The sequence below is a fragment of the Lepidochelys kempii genome, chromosome 3 (genome assembly GCF_965140265.1).
Source record: "Lepidochelys kempii isolate rLepKem1 chromosome 3, rLepKem1.hap2, whole genome shotgun sequence".
Lineage (NCBI taxonomy): Eukaryota > Metazoa > Chordata > Testudines > Cheloniidae > Lepidochelys > Lepidochelys kempii.
In genome coordinates, this window is record NC_133258.1 from 31,254,208 (window position 1) to 31,276,994 (window position 22,787).

General features: G+C 41.5%; 3 protein-coding genes across 6 annotated transcripts in view; 1 reads left to right on the forward strand and 2 right to left on the reverse strand.

The window, feature by feature from the left end:
- The window catches only part of ADAM17 (ADAM metallopeptidase domain 17), a 61,949-nt gene extending 61,066 nt beyond the window's left edge, over positions 1 to 883 (forward strand). The window contains exon 19 of the mRNA XM_073336049.1: positions 31 to 883. Within this exon, the coding sequence (XP_073192150.1) occupies positions 31 to 381 (351 nt within the window). The 3' untranslated portion in view covers positions 382 to 883. The remainder of the gene's footprint in view (positions 1 to 30) is intronic.
- A 4,326-nt stretch (positions 884 to 5,209) lies between these two features.
- Positions 5,210 to 17,594, reverse strand: IAH1 (isoamyl acetate hydrolyzing esterase 1 (putative)). Of its 2 annotated transcripts, XM_073336054.1 has the most exons (6): positions 17,457 to 17,594; positions 11,948 to 12,000; positions 11,308 to 11,456; positions 9,582 to 9,743; positions 6,469 to 6,590; positions 5,210 to 5,612 (listed from the first exon to the last, which is right to left on the reverse strand). In XM_073336054.1, the coding sequence occupies exons 1-6, from the start codon at positions 17,520 to 17,522 to the stop codon at positions 5,436 to 5,438; spliced, it is 729 nt and encodes a 242-aa protein (XP_073192155.1). In that variant the 5' UTR covers positions 17,523 to 17,594; the 3' UTR covers positions 5,210 to 5,435. The 2 variants fall into 2 exon arrangements, with proteins under 2 accessions (XP_073192155.1, XP_073192156.1); XM_073336055.1 differs by lacking the exons at positions 11,308 to 11,456; positions 11,948 to 12,000 and having other exon boundaries at positions 17,457 to 17,540.
- A 2,568-nt stretch (positions 17,595 to 20,162) lies between these two features.
- The window catches only part of CPSF3 (cleavage and polyadenylation specific factor 3), a 55,828-nt gene continuing 53,203 nt past the window's right edge, over positions 20,163 to 22,787 (reverse strand). For all 3 annotated transcript variants that reach the window (XM_073336051.1, XM_073336052.1, XM_073336053.1), the window contains one exon: positions 20,163 to 21,742. In XM_073336051.1, coding sequence (XP_073192152.1) covers positions 21,641 to 21,742 — 102 coding nt within the window. In that variant the 3' untranslated portion in view covers positions 20,163 to 21,640. The remainder of the gene's footprint in view (positions 21,743 to 22,787) is intronic.

Below are 22,787 nucleotides of genomic sequence, written 5' to 3' on the forward strand. Positions count from 1 at the left end.
CCCACCTGACTGAGCTGTTGTGTCTTGCAGAATGTTGAGATGCTCAGCAGTATGGACTCAGCGTCTGTTCGAATTGTCAAGCCCTTTCCAACCGCGCAGTCGACAAGCCGACACCAGCCCCTGCAGCCCACCACAGCAGTGCCCGTAGTAGCTGCAGCACCAAAACTGGACCACCAAAGGATGGACACTATTCAGGAGGACCCAAGTACTGACTCTCATGTTGATGAAGATTGTTTTGAGAAGGACCCTTTCCCAAATAGCAGTTCAGCTGCTAAATCTTTTGAGGATCTTACAGATCATCCTGTCACTAGGAGTGAGAAAGCATCATCTTTTAAACTACAGCGCCAAAATCGAGTGGACAGCAAAGAAACCGAATGCTAGCATCTCGCTGCCTTCCAACCTCATGACTGTGTGCAAAATAAATGTTCATCGATTTGATCTAAAACCATTTTGTTTATATAAATACAGATAGATAGATAGAGATATATTTTGTGATGGGATGGGAGACTGGGGAAATAAGGAAGTGACCTACTGCAGATGCTGGTCATGTGTATGACCTTCCTTAGCTTGTTAGACAATTACATCTTTTTAAAACAAAGAAAAACATCCAGACTAAAACTAGCTTGTTTTGAAGCTTTTGGATTTGGTTTTTCTAGTTTCTTAACCTTTACTATTTCCTTCAACCTGTGGTGTAAAGTGGTACATCCTGCTGAATATTAGGTTGTGTATATTAGCATTTTTATAACTCAACTTTTTGTAGTTGGAACAACACAGATAGACAAAATCATGGGTTTGGGTGTTTTTAAAAAAACAAACTGTAGTGAGTTTTCTGCATAGACTAGAGCATGTAGCAGTTTAGGTATCCTAAACAGTATAAAATGATTTTATTTGCAAACAAAGATCAGAGCAGTGAGATAGGTACAAATTGTATTTTAAACAGTCTGATAAATACAATGAAGTGATACGCGTTGAGAGTTACTCTGGGTTTCAGTTCTAAAACTTCCTTTAAAATCAATGGAAGCCACACCGTATAGTTCATTGAAAATGGTCCCCGATGCTGAGATCTGAATTTAATCGCACAATTATTTTTTTCCCTACATTTTATAACCCACATTGCTGAAAAATAGCTTTTGTATAAGTCTTCCCATTCTGAATGAAGCATTTCTTGAAAGAACACCTTATAATTACAGACCTCTGCCTGGGGGAGTGGAAAGAAAAGAACAGCTGCTTATGTTGAAAGGACACTCAGTTTAGATTTTGACCTAATTAGTTTAGGTTTTGACCTTTACAATGGCTGTTTCAGTCTGAAGTGGTTTCTGTGATTCAACTTTTTTATATACATAACACTGTTGCCAAGAAATTTTAAAAAGAAAAGCCACTCATAGGACCAACGTATAATTTATGAGCTCTTGCTAGAGTAGCAGTTTGTGTGAAAAATACTACTCTGAGTTGCACAGATACCGATGAATAACAATGATTAATTTCAGCTCATTTCTAAATACTGATAAAAATCAAGGTTTGCCAAATATGAAAGGACAAAATTAATAAGGAAACCTTTTTAATTGTACGGTTTCCAAGAGGGTATTGTAGTAGTGTAATATAGAAAGCCTATAACTTAATGGAGTGGTGCCCCTTTAAGTTGATAAGCTTATTTCCAAAGGCAGAGATGTGAATAGTGTAATCTGTTTGCTATGAATGTTACATGAAAGCTATTTTCGTATGTATTAACAGATGGACTGTCACAGTAGAATCATAGGGCAACTATTTACTGCTTGGGTCCTATAGAAAGATCTTCGCTCTTCATCTATCTTACCCCATAATCATATCATAATGTAACTTTAATTTATATAAACTTTGTTTAGAATGGTTTTGCAGCTGTTTTAAATGTCCACTGGAAAGCAGATGTGTTCATCAGCCAGGAAAGCTTAACTATGGAAAACTTGTATTTTTAATATTTGATGGCAGTTAACCAAACCTGTGACAAAAGAATTGTGTGTTTCCCAGGATACTTGTTACACTAATACTTGAACTTGTGCCTTATGGTATTCAAATCTAACTAATCATTATTTTAGTTACACTGGTTTTTGGATTTGATTTGTGTAGCCATAAAATTTGTTTGAGTTAAATTTAACTTTCAGTACAACGGAATAATAAAAGCTTTTTATAGGATGATGACTGTTTCATTGAAACTAAGACTTGCCAGTTCTCACAGATAGGATTTTTACCTAAGACACTAGTCTCCTCGATCAAAATCTTTAGTAAGCAGCAAAATGTCATGCTCCAATCTTGATACACTTTGCTCCATTCCTTCAGCACAAAACCAGTGATCGTTCTTATTTTTGAGTATGTTTCTTACTACCTTCACTTGTGCGTGAAAAATTCCATAACTTCTGCAACTAATGCATTTGTGCTTATAAATAGCAGCAGGACTGAATCCCTGTGCATGTAGAAACTGAAGAAGTTTTTTTTGTTTATTTTTAAATACTAATAGCAATGATGACAAACCCAAGGCTTGTTTAGGCCTCAGGTGTCTTCCAGATAGCAATCAGTTGCATTCTAGCCAAGCCCCTTTTGACCCAAAGGGAACAATAATTGAGGTATCTGATCTGAGTTGATAATGGAATGGATCTCTCAATTTTGCTGTGATTTTGGGGTTGTTGCTTGAATTCTAGAGACACATAAGCAAATAGAATATTTTCACCCTTGACTACGCAAATTAAAGCAGCTCATTTCCAGCAAGGAACTAGCTAGTTTGAGTAAGGGTTCTTGAGTGGGCATTTGTTCCTGTTTATCTAAACCCTCTAAGCCAGAGGTTCTCAAACTGTGGTCGGTGGACCACCACTGCTCCGTGAGCGCCATTCAAGTGGACCACAGATAGTTCCTTCTAAGGTGCGCGCCTGGTCAGCTGCATGAGAGAATGAAGGGCCTCCCACCTAATTAGTGGAGCCACACAAGCATGGCTCAACTAATTAGGTGCCTGGACCCTGGAGAAGATGCATGTGTAAGGTGAGGTAGCCTTGCAGGGGAATAGGGGGTAGGTAGGAGGGGGCAGTGGGGTGAGAAGAGGGGGTGGGAGGAATTGGGATGTGCAGGGCTGCAGTGGCCAGAGAAAGAGGCAACTTTTCCCAACTCCAAGGCTGCAGCTGCCGGGGAGAGATGGTCCCGCTTCGCAGCCCCAGCTCGGGGGCTACCGCGGTGGGGGAGAGAGGGCACGTCCATCGCATTAGAGAGGTAAGACGACTGATATTAACATAGGAGTTGTGTGCTTTTATTTGTAGAATTTATCTATTTATTGTTTTTTTTAATGTAGCGCTTTTATCCCAAGCGCTTTACAATAGTTAGCTAACGGTACAAACACCATTTGGAAAGATCATTAAGTGATCCGCTGAGACCCTCAGCAATTTTCAAGTGGTCCGCAAAAAAAAAAGTGAGAACCACTGCTCTATGCACTTCCAAGAGCAAGTCTTTCACCCCCGTTTTGTGTCTGCCATACCTCAGGGTGCATGACTGAAGGAATTACATTCTGACTAGGACAGGCTGGGCTACTTCTGGAGGATGCAGAGCTGACCATTCATTCAGTGATTACTGGTGGTTTTGAAATCCCTTCATTAGGATGTGGAATCACCTTAAGCCAGGAGTTCCTGGGCTGTGGCCCAAAAATGGGGTGTGACACAGTCCTGGGTGGTCTGCCATGGGCAGAGCTGAGGAGAGGGTATGGGGGAGGGGTTTGCCACTCCAAACTATGTTGGCAGACTGGCAGCCAGCAATGGCCCCCGCCGAGGGCCGGAGGAGCACGGTGCCCCTGGTGGGTGGCAGAGGGTGAAGCAGAGCTGCCAGGCAGTGGGTGAGGAGACAGGGCCAAGCCTAGAAGTGGCAGCTCCCAGGATGGCTGGAGGTTTCATGGCCATTCCCACTGCCTGCTGCTGCACCCCATGAGCCGTGGCTATTTGGGGGGGGTGAGCCTGAGGCTGGAGCCCCTGGCTATCTTGGGGGGCCAAGGCTGCCAGCCTGGCAGGGAGGCACATGCAGCAGGGCTTTCCCCTGCGGAACTCACAGGTGCCCCCTAGGTTCCCCCCCTTCCCATAGAGGTGTATGGCCAAGGGGTGTCCCTGGACTGCAGTCTCACCCACTCTGAAAGCAGTGCCAACACCAGTAGCAGCATAGAAGTAAGTGCGGCATATAAATACGTAGCATGCCATCCGTATTGCTGCGCTGCTGCCGTCAGCGGCACTGCCTTCAGCGCTGGTGCCCATACAGCAGGCTCCACTCTCCGGACAAGGTGGTTAAGAGGCAAGGAGCGGGACGGGCCTGGGGTGCAAGGCCCTGGAAGGGAGCTCAGGGCAAAGGGGAGGAGAGACAGCAAGGTGCTTGGGCAATGGGGGGCAGCTAGGGATGGGCGATGGGTGGGGAGCCCAGGGAGGCAGCAGGGGGCCAGAGTGCCTATTGCAGCTACACAGGTGGGCCTCAAGGAAAAAAGTTTGGAAACCCTGCCTTAAGCAATGACCATCTTTTTTGTTGAGTAGTAGATCAAGCAAGCAATTGTGATTAGGATCTAACATTAACTAACACTAGGGTGTACTGATTGATAGAACACCCAAGGTATAAAAAAGGATTCATAAAGCACAGGAAGTAATTTCTGACCTAAATCCCTTCAATTACACTGGAGGTCTAAAACAATCCTGCTAAAGAAGTAGCCAGGTAAAGTACTTTTTATGTTCAAACGACTGAAAGTGTGTCTTTGCTATGAGCCAAATCCTGAAGTCCTTAAGTTCCCATTACAGCTGTATTATTTTCAGCTTCCTAAATCCTGGCTTGCAGCACCACATGTTTAAAATTCTTTGACACTAGGAGCTGGGATTATTTTGTATTAATGACACACTTAGCCATGCTGAATGCTGCTTAACTTCACAACCTCAATTAAGAAGTGACAGAGCTTGTGGAAAACTCTGGCAGGTAGTAGATGCTGGTGCTTTATGATTTGAAATATTTAGAATCTCTCATGACTGGGAGGTTCCTAACCAAGGGAACAAAGAATTCAAAATTTGAAATTTGCCCATTCGAAGCTGAGTGAGGTTTTTGACAGTCCTTGAGCACATGTCCTGTACTCCACATTAGTGAAAGTTTTAAAAACCTTTGTCAGTAATAATGACAATATTGAAGCTGCGTGTTGGTTTGTGTTGGCAAAGGTCAGAAATTTACACTTGAAATCAACTGTCCAACAGAGCTTTAATACGTTCAGTCATTGAGAAAATTGTATTAACCTATTTAAAACATACCATGGAATGTCTAAAGGTAACTTTATTTTTCCATAAACCATAACATTTGAGAGAGAACTTGCATCAATACTATCTTTTCTCTAAGAAAAACACTAGGAGTATTTTGCTGAATGCACATTTTCTCCTGTCCATCAACAGACTTGGTCAATATGTTACTGATCAGGATTTCCCACGGAGGCTAACTTCAGGATTCTGATTATCTACATCACGCCAGTAAGGAAACAGCATAGGTAATGTGGAAATCTTCTTTTCCAGCAGAGACCAAAGCTGAGCTGCTAAAAAATTATTTCCCACTACTGATAAATGAAGTCCATCCGATAGATAGGAAGAAAAGTCCTATGGGGGGAGGGGAGGAGTTAATTAAAATAAATCTTTAAGAAACAAAAAATATAAGATCATAACTAATTTCATAATACCATGCGATAAACTGTAGTCACAAAATGTAGTTTTTAATCAATCTCACTTCTAAGAAACTTTTCCAAGATTATGAAAGGATAGAAAGACAGGTAAATGTACTGTATTTCTTATGTCACTGATCCCCATAAGAAAATTATCAATTGATGAACTGGGGCAACCAAAATATTGAATCTACTCTATTTGTCTCAAAAGATCCACTTTGCCAAACTTGAATTACCTGCTAGGGTCAAGTTTTTCAAAAGAGCTCAAATGTGATCAAAGTAAATGATCAGACTTTCAAAAAAGCTCAGCAGATGGAAAACTGAGTTCTTGAAAATCTGCCTCTAAGTGTCAGAATAAGAGCTGCTGAGTGCACTGCACTTCTGAAAATCTGGCCTAAATTCAGCTTCTGGTGATGGTCAGCCAGTTGCACTTCAGGAAGGCTACTTATGCAAATATTCTTACAAAGTATATTGCGATGCAACTGCTGACTGCCTTTAGAAAGGAAGTTCCAGCAAAGTGGGATACCACTTATATTTAGAGCAGTCATATATTATTGTCTGATAACCAAACACAATATTCAGTTGTATTTAAACAAATCACCTTAAGTGTTTTCCTAGCCCAGCATGAAGTATTCTGGATTCATGTTTCCTCCCAAATAGGGTAAACTATAACCCATGATTTCTTGTTTTATTTTTCAAGATTGACAATTCAGTTCCTCCCCAAGCTCTGTACTAACTATTGCTTTACACAAGACACTTCAGCTTTTCACAAACTTCTTTTCTGAACCTCATACCTGATTATTCTTTTGCATAAGTGTCCACAGATCAAGAGCCTCAGTCCCACAATCTCTAGCTACTTGAACACATGCCTTGGCATATTCTCCGGTGGTAGAATTGAAGCGGTTTAATTTGTCACCTATTGAAAGTTAAGAAAATATTAAATGAACTAGAACACAGGAATTAAATCAGACTATGTCACTATCTACTGTATGTGATTTTTATTTAATGTTAAACCATTTCAAACTAAAATTTGAATCTTGTAAATTTTAAAGCAAGTGGGAGCTAAATCCGTCTCCTTAAAAGCCTTCTGTTGTAGCCTGCTGTTTTTTGAGATTAATTTGAAAACAAACTTTGGTTCAGAAGAAGTGTGGCTGGTGAGAATTAAGAGGCAGTGGCAGAACTGTGTAAGAACATAGCATAGCACCTCTGTTCTGTGTTAGGCTTGCCTTTAGCCATTGCTTTTTGTCCAACACCTATGTACATCTTATCCGCATAACTTATTTACAACCTCCAATGCTCCTATGCCCCCAGCAGATAGAAGAGAGTTAAGAGAGGTGATGTCTAATCACAAGCCTGTCCATCCGTGTTCTGGGTGATACAGGACTTCTCTTAGCCTTATTTTACAGAGGAGAAACTAAAGCAAACTACTTATCTGTCTAGGTAAAATGTTTTGAGATCCTGGGATAAGAGTAAAAAAAACCCGAGGAGTCCTTGTGGCACCTTAGAGACTAACAAATTTATTTGGGCATAAGTTTTCGTGGGCTAGAACCCACTTCATCAGATGTATGAAGTAAAAGATACAGGAGCAGGTACAAATACGTGAAAGGATGGGGGTTGCTTTATCAAGTGTTAGGTCAGTCTAACAAGATAAATCAATTAACAGACCTCAAAGTGGCAATTCTTCAACAAAAAAACTTCAAAAACAGACTTCAACGTGAAGCTGCAGAACTGGAATTAATTTGTAAACTAGATGCCATCAGATTAGGCCTGAATAAAGACTGGGAGTGGTTGGGTCACTACAAAACCTAAACTTAATTTCCCCAATACTAATTTCTCCCTACTGTTACTCACACCTTCTTGTCAACTGTCTGTAAAGGGCCACTCTCTTACCACTTCAAAAGTTATTTCTCCTCCCTTGGTATCCTGCTGTTAATTGATTTATCTCATTAGACCGATCTAACACTTGGTAAAGCAATCCATGTCCTTTCATGTATTTATACCTGCTCCTGTATTTTTTACTTCATACATCTGATGAAGTGGGTTCTAGCCCACGAAAGTTTATGCCCAAATAAATTTGTTAGCCTCTAAGGTGCCACAAGGACTCCTTGGTTTATTTTATTTTTTTGCTGATACAGACTAACACGGCTACCACTGAAACCTGGGATAAGAGTATATATAAAGTGCAAATTTATTAGAAATCAGTTGCCCCATGTCAGATGCAATTGTACAGAAACTGATGCTCCATGTGCCTTGAGCACCAATTAACCTATAGTCGAGCTCCTGTTTCAATGCAATGAAACTTCCCTCTAACAATCTAACCCCCAATTGCCCCCTGCATTTCAAGTGACCACCTTCAAGATGTTACCCCTTCCACTTAACAATCTGAATCAGTGAAATCTATCAGTTTAATGTGTGCCATGTCAATTTTTTATCATTCTAGTTTTTTAACCAAAATGTCATGCAGTACTACGTCAAATGCCTTTCAGGTGTCTAAGTATATTATGTCATCACTATTACCTTTATCAACCAAACTATAATCTAATACCAAGTTAGTCTGACAGGATCTATTCTCCATAAACCCATTTGCATTAATTACATTACCCTCCTTTAATTCTTTATTGACTCCTATATCTGTTGCTCCACTATTTTGCTTGGTATCAATGTCGGGCTGACAGGCCTAAAATTACTTGGGTCATTCTATTTATTCTTTTTAAAAACTGGCACAACATTAGCTTTCTTCCCGTCTTCTGAAACTTCCCTATTGCTCCAAGACTTATTGAAAATCAATATTACTGGTCCACAACATTATTGGTCCTTAACTTGCATCCAAGAATTTTAAAAGAGCCAGCTATCTGGCCCTGCTAATTTAAAACTGTCTAACTTTAGTGGATTCTAACATCTTCTAGAGACACTAGTGGACTGGAAAAAGTGTTATCATCTTATATGAGACTATATCATCTGTTTTTTTTCCCAAATACAGAACAAATATTTATTGAACACTTCTGTCTTTTTTGCATTATGATGGATAATTCTACCATTTCCATCAAGAAATGGACTAATAACATTGTCAGGATTATTTTTGAAGTGCAAATACCTTGACACTGCACAGGCTGTCCAAACACATATGAGCACATGGGGGCAGCCGTTCAGCTGGTGCAAACTGTAAAAGCTGATGTCAGTGAAGCTATGACAATTGACACCAGCTGAGGTCAGGAAGGCTCCCCACTAGGAACTAGGCAGGGTTACGTCTCCATTGTAAGAGTGACTTGAACAGTACAGGGAGAAGCTGATAAGGCATTAAACTTTTTTTTTTTGTTTTTTCCTCAGACAGAGACACATTTTCTTGATCTCAGAACTGTACTTTTCAGAAATAAAGCATGAGGTGGGATATTGCTGCTTAACCTGATAAATGAGGAATATGTTGTAACAGCAAGAAAATGATCCCAGGTGTACCGTGCTGCATTGCTACCCACTTTGGATGCTGCTTTGCAAAGGGTGTTAAGGCACAGCATGGTCAGACTACACCATCTATAATGTAATAATACAGGAGCCCAGAGCGTAAATATTATCCAGTCAACATCTTTTATATAAATAAAAAATGTTCTGAGACAAACCCTAAGTTTTTAAAGTGCAGCTTTTTCTACCAATTACATTAATGAATAGCCCAATGAAAACTGCAGTTTTAAAAGAATGTTATTAATTAGCTATCGGCTTGTCCACATGGATATTCCACAGATGTTTAGCAGACCTACCAGCAGCCTCTTTCCATTGGCTCAGAGAATAAATGTGCAGTTTGGCACAAATACCGAGCAAATCCTTTGTCAGTCTGGAGGTCAGCAACTTGGACACCCACACTGACAACCTTTCTACTTGTTTTTAATCCCCGAACTGGGAGAATTCCTTTTACCTTTGGCAATGCACTCTTTTTCCCAAGCTGGTTCATAGAGAGGGGGTGGTGTTATCAAAATAATTTTGTCCTCAGTAATATCTATGGACTTCAGATATTGTATCATGCTTTTTAAATTATCAGCATATTCCTTCAGTGGAATGTGTTGGTCGGAATTCACATCTGTTTAGGGAAGAAACAATTGTTCATATAAAACCAAGATGCCCATTGTAAATTATACACAATACTTATTTACTTACACAGCATACAAATGTGGATACTTTGCTTCTTTTCAATATAAAGTTCTACATGATTCATGAATTCATCAGATGTGGTGGGAAAATGATATACAACAAAATCCAAGGTATAAGAGCCAGACAGAGGAAAAACTGCAAGTACTGTAAATAATTTCCTATCCACTTAAAATATCTGAAGAGAAGGTGACTTGAACAGTACAGGGAGAAGCTGATAAGGCATTAAACTTTTTTTTGTTTTTTCCTCAGACAGAGACACATTTTCTTGATCTCAGAACTGTACTTTTCAGAAATAAAGCATGAGGTGGGATATTGCTGCTTAACGTGATAAATGAGGAATATGTTGTAAAGAAAATGATCCAAGGTCACTAACAGATTAATTAATTCTTTTTTTTTTGTATACTTCCCTAATAGAAAATCAAATGATTACAAAGATTTAGCAGATTTATCTTCTTAGGGCTTGTCTACATGGTGCAGCAATGCACACAACAAGATGTGATTTGTAAAGTGGACAAATGTATTACACACCAATTTGTCCCTGTAGACCCTGTTGGTGTGCACTAAAAGTTCCCTAGTGTGTTTTAACATAATACTGTATAGTCCAATTAGTGCACAACACATTAGTGTGCTTTAGAAATCACATTCCCATAGCATGCATTTCTGCTCCATATAGACAAGCCCTGAGTGTAGCCTGAAAAAACAACGGATTTTTCAATATTAACAGAAAAAGACATCACAAAATATGTCCAAAAACATTTAAAACAAAAATTTCAAGTCATACACACAGTGCCAATTCAGTACAAGTAAACAAGAAATGTTGAGAAGTTTAGGACTGAGATTAACCACGTCCTATAAGTGTCATCATGGAACAATGGGTTACAAAATAAAGTAAGCAAACACACTAAAATTAGAGAGAAAACAGACGAATGCTATGTGCGGATAGAATACAATAGTCCACAATAATTTATTGCTGCAAAAAGTTCATGGACCCTACAGAGGGCTGGTCCCAACTGTTGACTTTATAATTATCCTCAGAATATTTATATTTGTTAGTATACATACCTTTAACAGAGGCTGAAAGGCATTCCGTTGTCTTTTCTCACATTCTGACTACAATTTCCATCAGCCAGTGGATTACAAGGCTATTTCCAAAGGCACAAATGGGAGTTAGGCACCTAACTCCAACTGAAAGTCCCAAGGGAGTTAGACACTTAGAGCCATTTGTGCCTTTTTGAAAATTTCCTCCATAGTCTCACACATGAATATTTGGCCAGAGAAAGAGCAACAAAAACCAAAAGTACACATGAGATTTAAATGATTAACGGTACAGTAATGTAGTACACTCATTTTAAAAAAAAAAACTGATAGAGCAGGACCAGGAGAAATGTTAACCCTTTTGTGTCCCACTCTGTTTGGTAATCTCTGACATATTACACTTTTTAAAACTTGTTTTAACAGAACAATTGAGAGAGAAAAAATGAAAATTAACCTGCCTTTTAAAGTACTGTCATTAGCGCCAAAGAAGATGGTAATTGCGATAGTATTTTCAACATTAGAACTTTTGCTGATCAATCTGGGAAGAACTATGTTAGCCCATCTGGTATTGTAACCTGACAGTCCTCGATTTAAAACATCACATTTTCTGAAAGAAACGCATACAACAAGAAGAAAATCCCCCTTACAGAGCAAAATTTTAGAAATTTCAAAACATTCCATCTGGATACCTGCCTTAAGGCTCTCTACCCCTCTAAAATCAACTAGATTACACAGTAGACAAGTGGGATAATTAAATATATATGTAGTGTTTGTATAAAGTATATGTGTAGAGTTTGTCTAAATATATAGGTGCCAATCCTGCAATCTGATTCACATGGCCACAAAGATCCATATGCATGGCTCTGACTGCAGAATCAGAGAGTATTTACTCAACCTTTGCAATAGCCTTTAATAAGGATTTACAGATATTGAAAGAAAAAGTACTGAGGCATTCCATATGATCCTTTTACAATTCCAAATATAAGTAAGTAAATGCTGATTTTTAAAAAAAACTAAAACAATTTACTACAGAAAAGCTGCTTGGCCTTCTTTCATCCTAAACATTACATTTAAAATACAAACTTCGACAAGTCTCACCTGACCAATTTCTGAGCAAGCAACACTCCCCAACCATTGTCCTGAAAGGAAAACTAAATGAAAGGGACACAGTTTAGATATTAACTAAAACATATCTAGGATTACAATTTAGCATGTCACTCTACTTCCTGCATTTTTTATTGTCCTTTCTCCTCACCCACCAAATTTAACGGCCCTTTATTTTTATGTGGCCTCTCTTATCTTCTGAAAGGTAGGCCATTAATGTGTCCCTGAGGCTGCTGTTGGCCCTGCCCAATCCCCACACATTTTGTTACCGCATTAGGGAACAGTACAGGAGAAGTGCACATCGCACTGTCCTTCCACAGTCAAAACTATCACTAATTTCAGGCTGTGGGCCAAAGAACTGTGTAGGATCAAGCCATACATAAGTAAATCAACTAGGTGTGTAACAAGTGACTGATTGATGCCAAGGACTTTTTCTGATCGTTTCTAAATGTGGACCTGTAGCTTTAATTTCAGTTTGCAGAGCAGCTCGTATAAATGAACTATGCATCTGTTACCTCATACTTCAGGGGTGGCAGACCTAAGCAGGAGCCAAAATTTACCAATGTACATTGCCAAAGAGCCACGGTAATATGTAATGATTATATATGTGTGTGTATGTTTATATATATAAGTTGATAATGCATATTTATTATACATTTATAATGTATAGTTAATGATAATAACTTAATCTTTTACTTAGAGGGACTTCTGGCAATCTTTGCTTTCAACAATTCCCTTGAAGTTGGTTTGTGTTCAGTTGTGCTCACACATAACAATTCTCTTAAGTGGCTGTCTGTCAAAATGGATTGGTGCTTGGATTTCACATGTTTGAGTGTCGAGAAAACAGGCTCACAAAGATAGGTCAAGGCAAACATTGAGATTAATTTTAAGGCTGCACTTCTGATGTTGCGGTATTTATCCTTTGGTACAGATTTCCAGAAAGTAAGGGTCCCCTCTGTCTTCTGAACAGATTTTAATCTCTCATCTTCCAAAAGTTCTATTATTTCCATCTGGGATGTTGCTTCGTTAGTGACTAAAGGGGGGTTCAGACAATTGGCTTCAGCACTAAAAGGTTCAGTCAGAAATCTGATTTGAGGTCTTTTCTGCTGCAAATCTTGGAATCTTTCCTCAAAACTGTCCTTAATCTATATATCTAGTTGTGCTCCGTTTTAGGGGTTCTGCTGCATTCTCTTTTGATCTGGTTTGATGTTGTGACGTTAAGGGAAAGTGTGTCAGTTCTCCCTCAAGTGTTTGTCTGTGAAACAACTGCAGTACTGTACTGGTTCCAGGAGTTCGAAAAAATGGGAAATAACTTTACCTCTCAAGAGCCATCGAACTGTGCAGTGAAATGGGAAATTGGCAGGGGAGTCGTCTTCATCCAGTTCTTCAATTAGATTTTGAATCTGTCTGTGATTGAGTGCATTTGAGAGAATGAAATTCACAATGTGCAAGACAGGTTTCATGATGTGATCAAATTTGAGATTTTTAGATATCAATTGCTCCTGATGAATAATAAAGTGAAATGTCCAAAATTCGGGAAAGCTCTTGTCAATCTTACAGAGCCCTACTAATCCATTCACAGATCCCCACATGGATGGAGACCCATCTGTTGCAATGGCAGTGAGCTTCTGTAAAGGCAAATGGCTTTTCACAACTACCAACATCAACTACCAACCTCCTTTAGATCTCATCCATGAGTTCTGTCCTTTAGTGACATCATATCGAGGAGTTCTTCCCTTACAACACAGTCGTCAGACACAGTGCGGACAAATACCGATAACTGAGGTTTATCCTGTGTATGGAACGACTCATTGAGAGTGATAATCAAATACTCACACTGCTGAAGTTGCAAGTGCAGTTGCGATTTGATGTCACTGTTCAGGTTGGAGATTCTGCGTTCTATTGTGTGGCGTGAAAGCTGCAGGCCAGAAATTTTCTTCTGTAGATTCTCGTTCTCTGGTGACAGGATTGAAATCACATCAGTGAGGCAAGTTTTTACAACCTCGCCTTCAGAGTAGGGCTTTTTCGCCCAGGCTATGTGCCAGGCCACATAATAGGAGGCTAACATTACAGTCTGCGATTGGTTGGCAAATCTGGTGCAGAACTGGGCTTCTACATCTGTTTGTTTTTTCAAAGTTTTCAGTTTTAAAGTGCGGTGTTCAGCACCTTGTGGGACTTCTTGATCCATATGTGCATGGCTCGAAGCAAAATGATGCTGCAAGTTTGAAGATTTGAACTGAGAGATACATGTCTGGCAAAGAAGACACATGGCCTTACCATTATGTTCAACAAAAAAGTATTTATTCTCCCACTCCTCTTGGAAGCATCGATTTTCATCAGTGTATTTTCTTTTCTGTTTGCACTTGCCTTCCATTGTTAGATGGTGTAAGAAAAATTTTGATTAAAAATTTCCACACCAGCTAGTCACTGTGTGCTTTATTCAAGGAGACACTTGTGCCAGCCAGGGGGTGCTGGACCCCTGGCTCTGTCCCAGGCCCCGCCCCCTCACTCTACCCCTTTCCCCAGTCCCCGCCCCCCACTCCACCGCTTTCCCCAGTCCCCACCTCCACCCCACCTCTTCAGGTGCTGGGGGAGGGAGGGGTGAGGCTGCAAACCACATCCTCTCTCATCCCCTTCCAGCGCCGCCTCAATGCTGTGAAACAACTGCTCGAAGTGGGCAGGAGACATGGGGGAGAGAGGAGGAGATTGCGGGGTTGCGGGCGGGCAGGAAGGAGGCACTGGGGGGAGAGGGGGGACTAATAGGGCTGCCAGTGTGTGCTGAGCATCCACCATTTTCCCCCCGAGTCAGCTCCTAGCAGGAGCCGCATATTATCTTCTGAAGACTCGCATGTGGCTCTGGAGCCACAGGTTGGCCACCCCTGCTCATAATTAGAGAGACACTCGCAACTGTTAAAGAATCTTTTAAAAATACAGTTAACTGCTCCCAAACCTCTATACCTTTTATTAATGACTTCTTAGATGATTAAAACCAAAAGAATCACCTTTAGTTTTTATTATTTGTCATTTGTTTACTTTTTACCGCTCAATTTGACAAGTGTTCACTGGCATTTCCGTTTATGGCCTTTCACTTTGATTCTCACATCATAGTTTGCCTTTCAAAATTTGCATGGAAATAAACAACAAACTTTAAATTTAAAAAAATGAAAACATCTCTTTGCATTAGGCTGTAAAATCCTTGTATATATTAATCTAATTTTAATTAGCTTTAATTTACAGCCAAACAGTAATTACCAGCTGATAACACAGGCAAATTGGACACAAGTAGACAATCATTACTAATTAGGATAGTGATTCATTCATTATCAGTTTGAGTACACAGTAGGTTGTTACATGTATGTTCGGTTCAGCTTATATGTAAGGAGCCAGGTTGCCACTTATGCCTTTATTGATCAGGCAGTTAGGTCAATTAGAATGTATTGTTTTGTGGCTCTCTTTCTGGTCCCAATCATATTTTTCCTGACTGCGATATTGTCAGTTAACTACTTCCAGCATGTGAACTTACAGAATTGCTGCAAGGCGGGACTAAATCCACTCATAATGTACCACCATGCATGCAGATTCTAAAATGCTTTCTCTAATGAACAGAAACTCAATGGGTAGGTAAGGATCAGGAACTGAATTCTGACCTCAGATAAATGTACCCTCACCCTGTGTGAGGGTAGAAAGCAGCTCTGATTTCCTGTTTTCCCTGTTAGAACCTAGCTCTCGATATTGGTTTTAACTATGAAGCAGTGCTCATAACAGAATCCTGGATGGAAAGTTATATAATTGAAGACTGAACCAGAAATAAACACTGAGGACACACACCATCAATGGCCACATCTACTGCAGCCCCAACATGTGAACTATAGTGATTCTTACGGTAAAACAGAATTCTCCCTGCACATTCTACCAGCAGTTAAAATACTTTGCCCACGGCCCCCTAGAGGGCCATGTTCAGGGAGCCATAACTACAACTGTTCAGTAGCCAGGCTGATTTGTGATCTGAACATAACTCCCTCTCAATTACATATGTATAAATTTTTTTCTTTTAAAGTAAAAAATAACCTTAACCAATGGCAGGTGTTCAATCTAACACACAGCCCAGGCCAATGCTTCACTGAAAATTCCGACCCAAATGAAAACATATTCGCCTCGCACCTGGGTGAGAAGCAATTCTAATCTGACAAACCACTGACAGTAGCTACCAGTGATGCTGTGGATAAAATTACAGTTTTACATTGGCGCTACAAGTGCTTAGTCTTGTGGTTAATATAGACAGAACCCAAAAGGCAAATAATTTGCTTGGTCTAGTCTATAGTGGTATTCAGTAATGCTGTATTTGCTAGTTAAGGCCAACAGCGATACAGAGAGCTTGTAGCCTCTGAAAATGCTACCAGGCAGCATGGACATGGGCACGAGCACATTGGTTAAAGACTACATACTCAAGGCCAGGGGTGGCCAACCTGAGCCTGAGAAGGAACCAGAATTTACCAATGTACATTGCCGAAGAGCCACAGTAATACGTCAGCAGCCCCCTATCAGCTTCCTCCAACCCACCGGCAGCCCTCCCCACACCTCCTGATCAGCTGTTTTGCGGTGTGCAGGAGACTCGGGCGGGGGCATGTGGGGTCCAAGGAAGCCTGGAGGGTTAGCAGGGCACCTGGCACTGGCAGGAGCGAGCAAGCTGGCCCCAGCCTGCCCTGCCTCTTGCTCCCCCTCACCCACCCCTTTCCCCAAGCCCCTCTTTCCATCTCTGCTGTGCCCCCTCTCTGCACCCAGGCCACCCCTTCCCCCAAGCCCCTGCCCTGCCTCATTCCAGCTTCTGCCTCCCCCCTGCAATGATGCCAGGAGTCAGCCGGGTGGGATGGGCTGCTCGCTGGTGCCAGCCCCGCCCACAGGCCGCCCTGGACCCCACATCCCCCTAAAGCACAGCCACCCCCCCCCAAATCGTGGGGTGGTTGCCTGGTATGTCTGATGGCTGGGCTGGCTCTGCTGGACCCATTCTGGGCACCAACAAAAATAATACAAACCTGGCACCCATGGAGCCAGTAGGTGTATGGGGGCCAGGGTCATATTGTGTGTGTGGGGCCATCTATGGGACACGAATATGAGGTGTATGGGCCATTAGATGTGTGTGTGGGGGTGTATGGGACATGGACAAGAGGTGCACAGGTCCACTGGGTGGGTGGGGGGGTTGTATGGGACACGGGGCACCAGGTGTATGGGGCCATTGCGTGCGTGGGAGGGTGTATCGGGCCATTGTGGGGGCGTGTGTGGGGGGGGGGGCGGTGTGGCCAAGGATGTGTAAAGGCGCGTACGGATTACAGGACACGGCGATGGGGCCACGGGCACAGGCTCCCTTGGGGCTGCGGCTGGTCAGTGCCACGGGGAACCCCACAGCGGAGCGGGCCCGGCAGCCTCCGAGCTCCGCCCTGCGCCAGGCCCGGCCCCCTCGCCCGGCGTGGCGGGAACGGGCGGGGGAGGCCGCCAGCCCCGGTACCTCGGTGATGGAGTCCCCGAAGAGCACGATGCGGGGCCAGGACACCAGCGGGCTGCGCAGCGCCATCCCCGCCGCCGACGCCTCGCCCCGGCCACAGGCGGGAGCCCGCCGGACTTCCCCCCGCCCTCCGCTGCGTCCCGCCGGCCCCTCACCGCCCTCCCAGGGCCGCGCCCGTCCCGCCCCAACCGCCCGCCTTGGCGGCACCCGTTCCTCTCACGGGGGGGACCCGCCCCCCAAGGGGCAGCCGCTGTGGCGCGCAGCTAGGCCCGGGCCCCAGCCCCCCAGGTGAGCCCAGGCATCGCCCCTGCCTCCCCCTCCCAGGGCTGGGTGCAGTGCCAGGGATTCCTGCTGCCAGCCGCCCCTTGCTTGGCGTTTGCACCCACAGGGGAAACAATGCTCATGAGCCCTTTTCACGGCCTGTTGCACTGCCGATGGCTTCCCAGGCGAAGATGCTCTTTCTACCTGCGACAGGGTTGCGGGGGGGGGGGGGGTGGATTAGAAACCCTTCAGGGACGAGTTTGCATTACACAGACTGACAGACATGTAGGATTGGAAGGGACCTTGCACGGTCATCCAGTCTAGCCCCCTGCACTGAAGGAGTACCACGTAAACCTAGACTAGGGTGACCAGATGTCTCTGGCAGCTGTTCCTCTAACTTGGTCTTAAAAGTCCTCCAATAAGGGAGACTCCACAACCTCCCTTGGAAACCTATTGCAGAGCTTAACTACCCTTATAGTTAGCAAGTTTTTCCTAATAGCCCACCTAAATCTCTGTTCCTGTAGGTTAAGCCCCTTACTTCTTGTCCTACCTTCTGTAAGCATGGAGAACAAATGATCACTGGCCTCTTTATAACAGCCTTTATTTAACATGCTTGAAGACACAGTGGTCCAGATGTGACCTCACCAGTGCTGCGTAGTGCAGGACAGTTACCTGCAGAATCTTACATACAACAATCCTGTTAATGCACTCACCGCACATGGTATTAGCCTTTTTTGCAACTTCAGCATATTGTTGACTCATGTTCAATTTGTGATCCACTATAACCCCCCTCATCCTTTTCAACAGTACTGCTGCTTAGCCGGTTAGTCTCCATTTTTTAATGTGCATTTGTTTTTTCCCCCCTAAATGTAGTACTTTGCACTTGTCTTTATTGAATTTCATCTTGTTGAATTCAGAGCGATTCTCTAATTTGTCAAAGTCTTTTGAATTCTAATCCTGTCCTGCAACATGCTTTCAACCCTTTCCAGCTTGGTGTCCTCTGCCACTTTTATAAGTGTATTCACCACCCCATTATCAAAGTCATTAGTGAAAATATTGAACAGGACTTTGGGCATGCAGCCCAATTCTGATAGCAAAAATACACACATTAACACATTTTTGAATAGCAGTTACATTGAGGCCATGCAGCCGCCCTGTGCCTCCTTATGCGTCCGTGCAAAGGCTCAGCCATGACCCTGCTTCAGTTCCTTATTAGTACCCATACCAGCAACATTGAATCTCGTCCCTGTAGAATCAGCTATCTTTCTCTTGGCTGTAAACTCATCTTTTATAAACAGTTTGAGATATACTTCTTTGCTTTTACCCTTTTATCTTTGATTAATTCTGTAATTTGGCTGTTTCAGAAAAAAACCAGGAGATTCTCCACCCTGCACATCAGAGTGCGGCACCAGCCACCATTGCAGACTCTAAATCTTAAAGGTTTAAGCCCTGCGCAAGCTGTGATGGACTCATCCTCCAGCTGATAGCCTTCGCAGATACCTTTTCCTGCTGGGGGAGAACCACATCCCTGATGAGTGCTTGTGCAAATCCTTCTTGTTGAGGGCTCACAAATTTAGGGATGCACAGCTGAAACAACACGTACTCACCTATACAGAAGAGGTTCTTCATATTCAGATTCCAAGGCCTGAAGGGACAATTGTGATCATCTACTTTGATGTCCTGTATTATACAGGTTATAGAATGACCTCAGAATTTGCCAGATTCGTACAGTGACTCAAACTCAGGCAAAGTATCACTTAACCTTTCCCTGCCTACCACTAAAAATAACCTATTTAATGCAATGAGTTGGTAGGAAGTTGCTTAGTTACATCCCCAGACCATTTTGGATCTCAGCTGTTTATTTTTATTTAAAGTCCTTTGCTATGGGAGAGGAAATACAGCCTCTCTTCTCGGGAAATCCTAAGGGAGTCTTAGACATGACCACAATTTGCAGGAAATGTTACTGCTTGAAGATTGAGAAATGTTTTTCCAATGCGGCAGAAGCAACTGTGCTAAGCACCAGGAAGCATTCCATGAACCAGTTTGAAAACCAATATCCTGAAATACTTAAATGATTAAATACAAAAGGACAATTTCAGATACTTTAGACCATTTTAATTTCTTTTGGTCATGAAAACAGCATTCTACTCAGAGATGATTCTCCTCTTTTCAACTGAATAAACTGTGATTTCCTCTTGAAGTTTTTATGAAACAAACCAGCATGACAAACTCTTGTATTTGCTGCTTAAGATAGAAGTGTTATTCATACAGTCAACACAGCTCTTGGGAATAATTAACTTTTTCCTCACTTTGCAGTAGCCAAACAATATTAACACTGTCACAGAGGCTATATTAAAAAAAATTCTCTATGACTTTAATACTACAGTGATGGGCACCATAGAAAAATTATAGATAGTAAAAGAGAGTGTAAAAATAGATTAGAGGCTATTTCCCACCAGATTATAAACATTTAATGCAAAACAGATGTTGTATCTGAAATCCTTGACAGTATCATTTTAAAAACAAGAACATTTCACAGAGAGGTTTTCTTTTTTGAAAAAAAATGCTAACTGCATTTATCAGTATTTCTTTATGAATAGTTTTTTATCCTTACATAATTGGTTGGGGACAACCAATTATTTTGAGAGAGAGATGCTAACACATAAATGTTCTTCGTTGATATTACTACTGAGAATTATCTGATGCCACTTTAACCGACTCTGGGAAAAAAAAAAGAAGCACATTTCTTGTGAATGATGCAAAGATACCTTTATATTCTTCTGTTAGGAACCCCACACTTTCCCTGAACATTTTTTAGTGTGATTTAAAAATGCAGACTTAAAAATCACATTTCTATAGAAATTTTGTTCCCCCACTTTAGGCCTCCAGTCCCACAACTCACTATGTGTAGCTGCCACTCTGCAACTACAGTTATATTGACTTGAATGGGGCTTTGTGCCGGCACACTGGTGTGCCTACATGCAGTGAACTGCAGAACTGGGCCAATATTAACACCTGAGACTATTGTAATGGATGGTGATAGGCTAAAATGATCTCTCTCATAGTTTATTTTGTGTATTTGACAGCCTCTTCCTTATGGTCAGTTTCATTGCTTCCACCATGTAGTCTTCTAGGCTTTAATTCTGCTAAGAACTTAAGCATGGACTTAACCCACTTATCTTCCCTCAGACTCAAGTGCTTTACTGAATTGGGGCCTAAAAGCCTGACTTGTAGAAGTTCCAGGTAACCACACAACTCCAGCTGAAATCAACAGGGGCTGTGGATGCTCAACACTTAGTTATCCTTGGTTTGTGTGGAATCTATTGTGATTTCTCATTTTAGTTGAAAAAGCCTTTACTATTCAGATCTTCACCTTACTTTCTCATTTTAAGGGTAAATGATAATTTAGTACAGATAACTGCAAGAGGTGTGTTTATTAGTCACTATACTATTACCATAAAAAACAGCAAGAAAAAATAAAAAGACAACTCTCTGTATAAAATATATAGGGGAGCAGAAAACCCTATATTATATATATATAGGGGAGCAGAAAACCCAACTCCTCCTCCAACAGGTCAGCACACCTTGAAAATATAAGATTCCTCCCATTTTTTATCATCATTTTAGATTGTCTACTACAGCATATCAGGGTAAGAAATTTCTCCTCTTATGTGCGTAAGTCCTATTAATGGGTTCATTTGTACATATATTCACTCATTATGTACATTACACATAAATTGAGTTGCTATAACAGATTGTCTATCTGTTACTTGTAATGAGAACTAAGCAGTTTTGTGGTCAGGGAATAAGTACATATGGCTTACTAAAGGCAAGTTTTGTTCTGTTTTTTAATGAAAATTGAGAAATTGAATCAAGTATTAAAAAGGTTGTTCTTGTGTTTCCTAGATATATACTGGTCAGTCAGGTCAATGTACTGGGCTGAGGGCATCATAGAGTCTCTGGGCAGCCAACTCCACCATTTCCCGAAGGGATTCATCATCTTCATTTCCTGGCTCACATTCAGCAGTCTGGAAGGAGAGATGTGTATAATCAAGGAGTCAGAATAAAAAAGCCCTGTAAATTTACCTTTTTTAAAAAAAATTGTAAGTAAAGTCAATTAGGAGAAGGCATAGTAGATAACAGTCTAAGCAGCAATAAAACATTTCCTACAGTGGGGAAGCAAATTGTAATGAAAATTATCAAGAGATTTCAGCTGCATTGCTGTCTTTTAAGCAGTTTGCCTACACATAAGATAGTTCAGCAAAAGATTTACATCAGTCTTGCTGAGAAACAACAAAACTAGATACAAGTTTGTGCTTGATTAGTCATTAATTTTGGAATTACTGAATAGTAAGTCTAGTTTTGTGAACTAGATTTGGTTCAAAATCAAGTCCTAGTCCATCAAGTGGCACCCCAAAGTTTTTAACTTAATCTGTGACCTCATCTGCACTTTACTAAATTATTTTAGGTAGAAGCTAGGAATAAATATAGAGTGCCAATCAACACCTCTGCTGTAAATAATTCAATTTTAACCCACTCATGGTCACCTGGACACTCAGAAAATAAAGTTTATTTCAAAATAAAATCCAGTGCCCTGTTTACTCATTAAAGCAATTCATTTTTTTATTGAGAGGCAAAACATCTATGTCTACTTGAAACTTGCCAATTCACCCACATAGAGAAGCCCACTGACAGTAGTAGCTCTTTGACTCATGTAACTAACAAACAAATGGCAGCAAACAAGGATTTATATTTTTGGTGCGTCTTGTGGCTCTTTTAGTCTGGAAGACACTATTTACTCCCTTCCACTCTTGTCTCCTTTCGGGACAGGCACCCCAGCCACGAGGGCAAACAAAGGCTCCACCTTAAAAGCAGATGAAAATGAGGCTTGGATGATCCCCCTTCTACAACAAAGTGTAACCTTGAGCCAAAACCATCAGCCGAGCAACATCCCTGTGCTCCACTAAACCAAGATGCAAAAACCAAATGCTATGATTCATTGTGCACAAATCTGAACCAACCGTACTTAACATTTAGTGTGTTTTTTTAAAAAATCCCTGCTTTTTAAAATAG

Excerpts from the sequence above, each read along its gene's own strand:
- IAH1 (XM_073336054.1), bottom strand. The coding sequence starts at position 17,522 with ATGGCGCTGCGCAGCCCGCTGGTGTCCTGGCCCCGCATCGTGCTCTTC. Across the intron at positions 11,457-11,947 it reads CTTGCTCAGAAATTGGTCAG|AAAATGTGATGTTTTAAATC; the intron begins GTGAGACTTGTC and ends CGTTTCTTTCAG. Across the intron at positions 6,591-9,581 it reads AAAAGAGTGCATTGCCAAAG|GTGACAAATTAAACCGCTTC; the intron begins GTAAAAGGAATT and ends AACTTTCAATAG.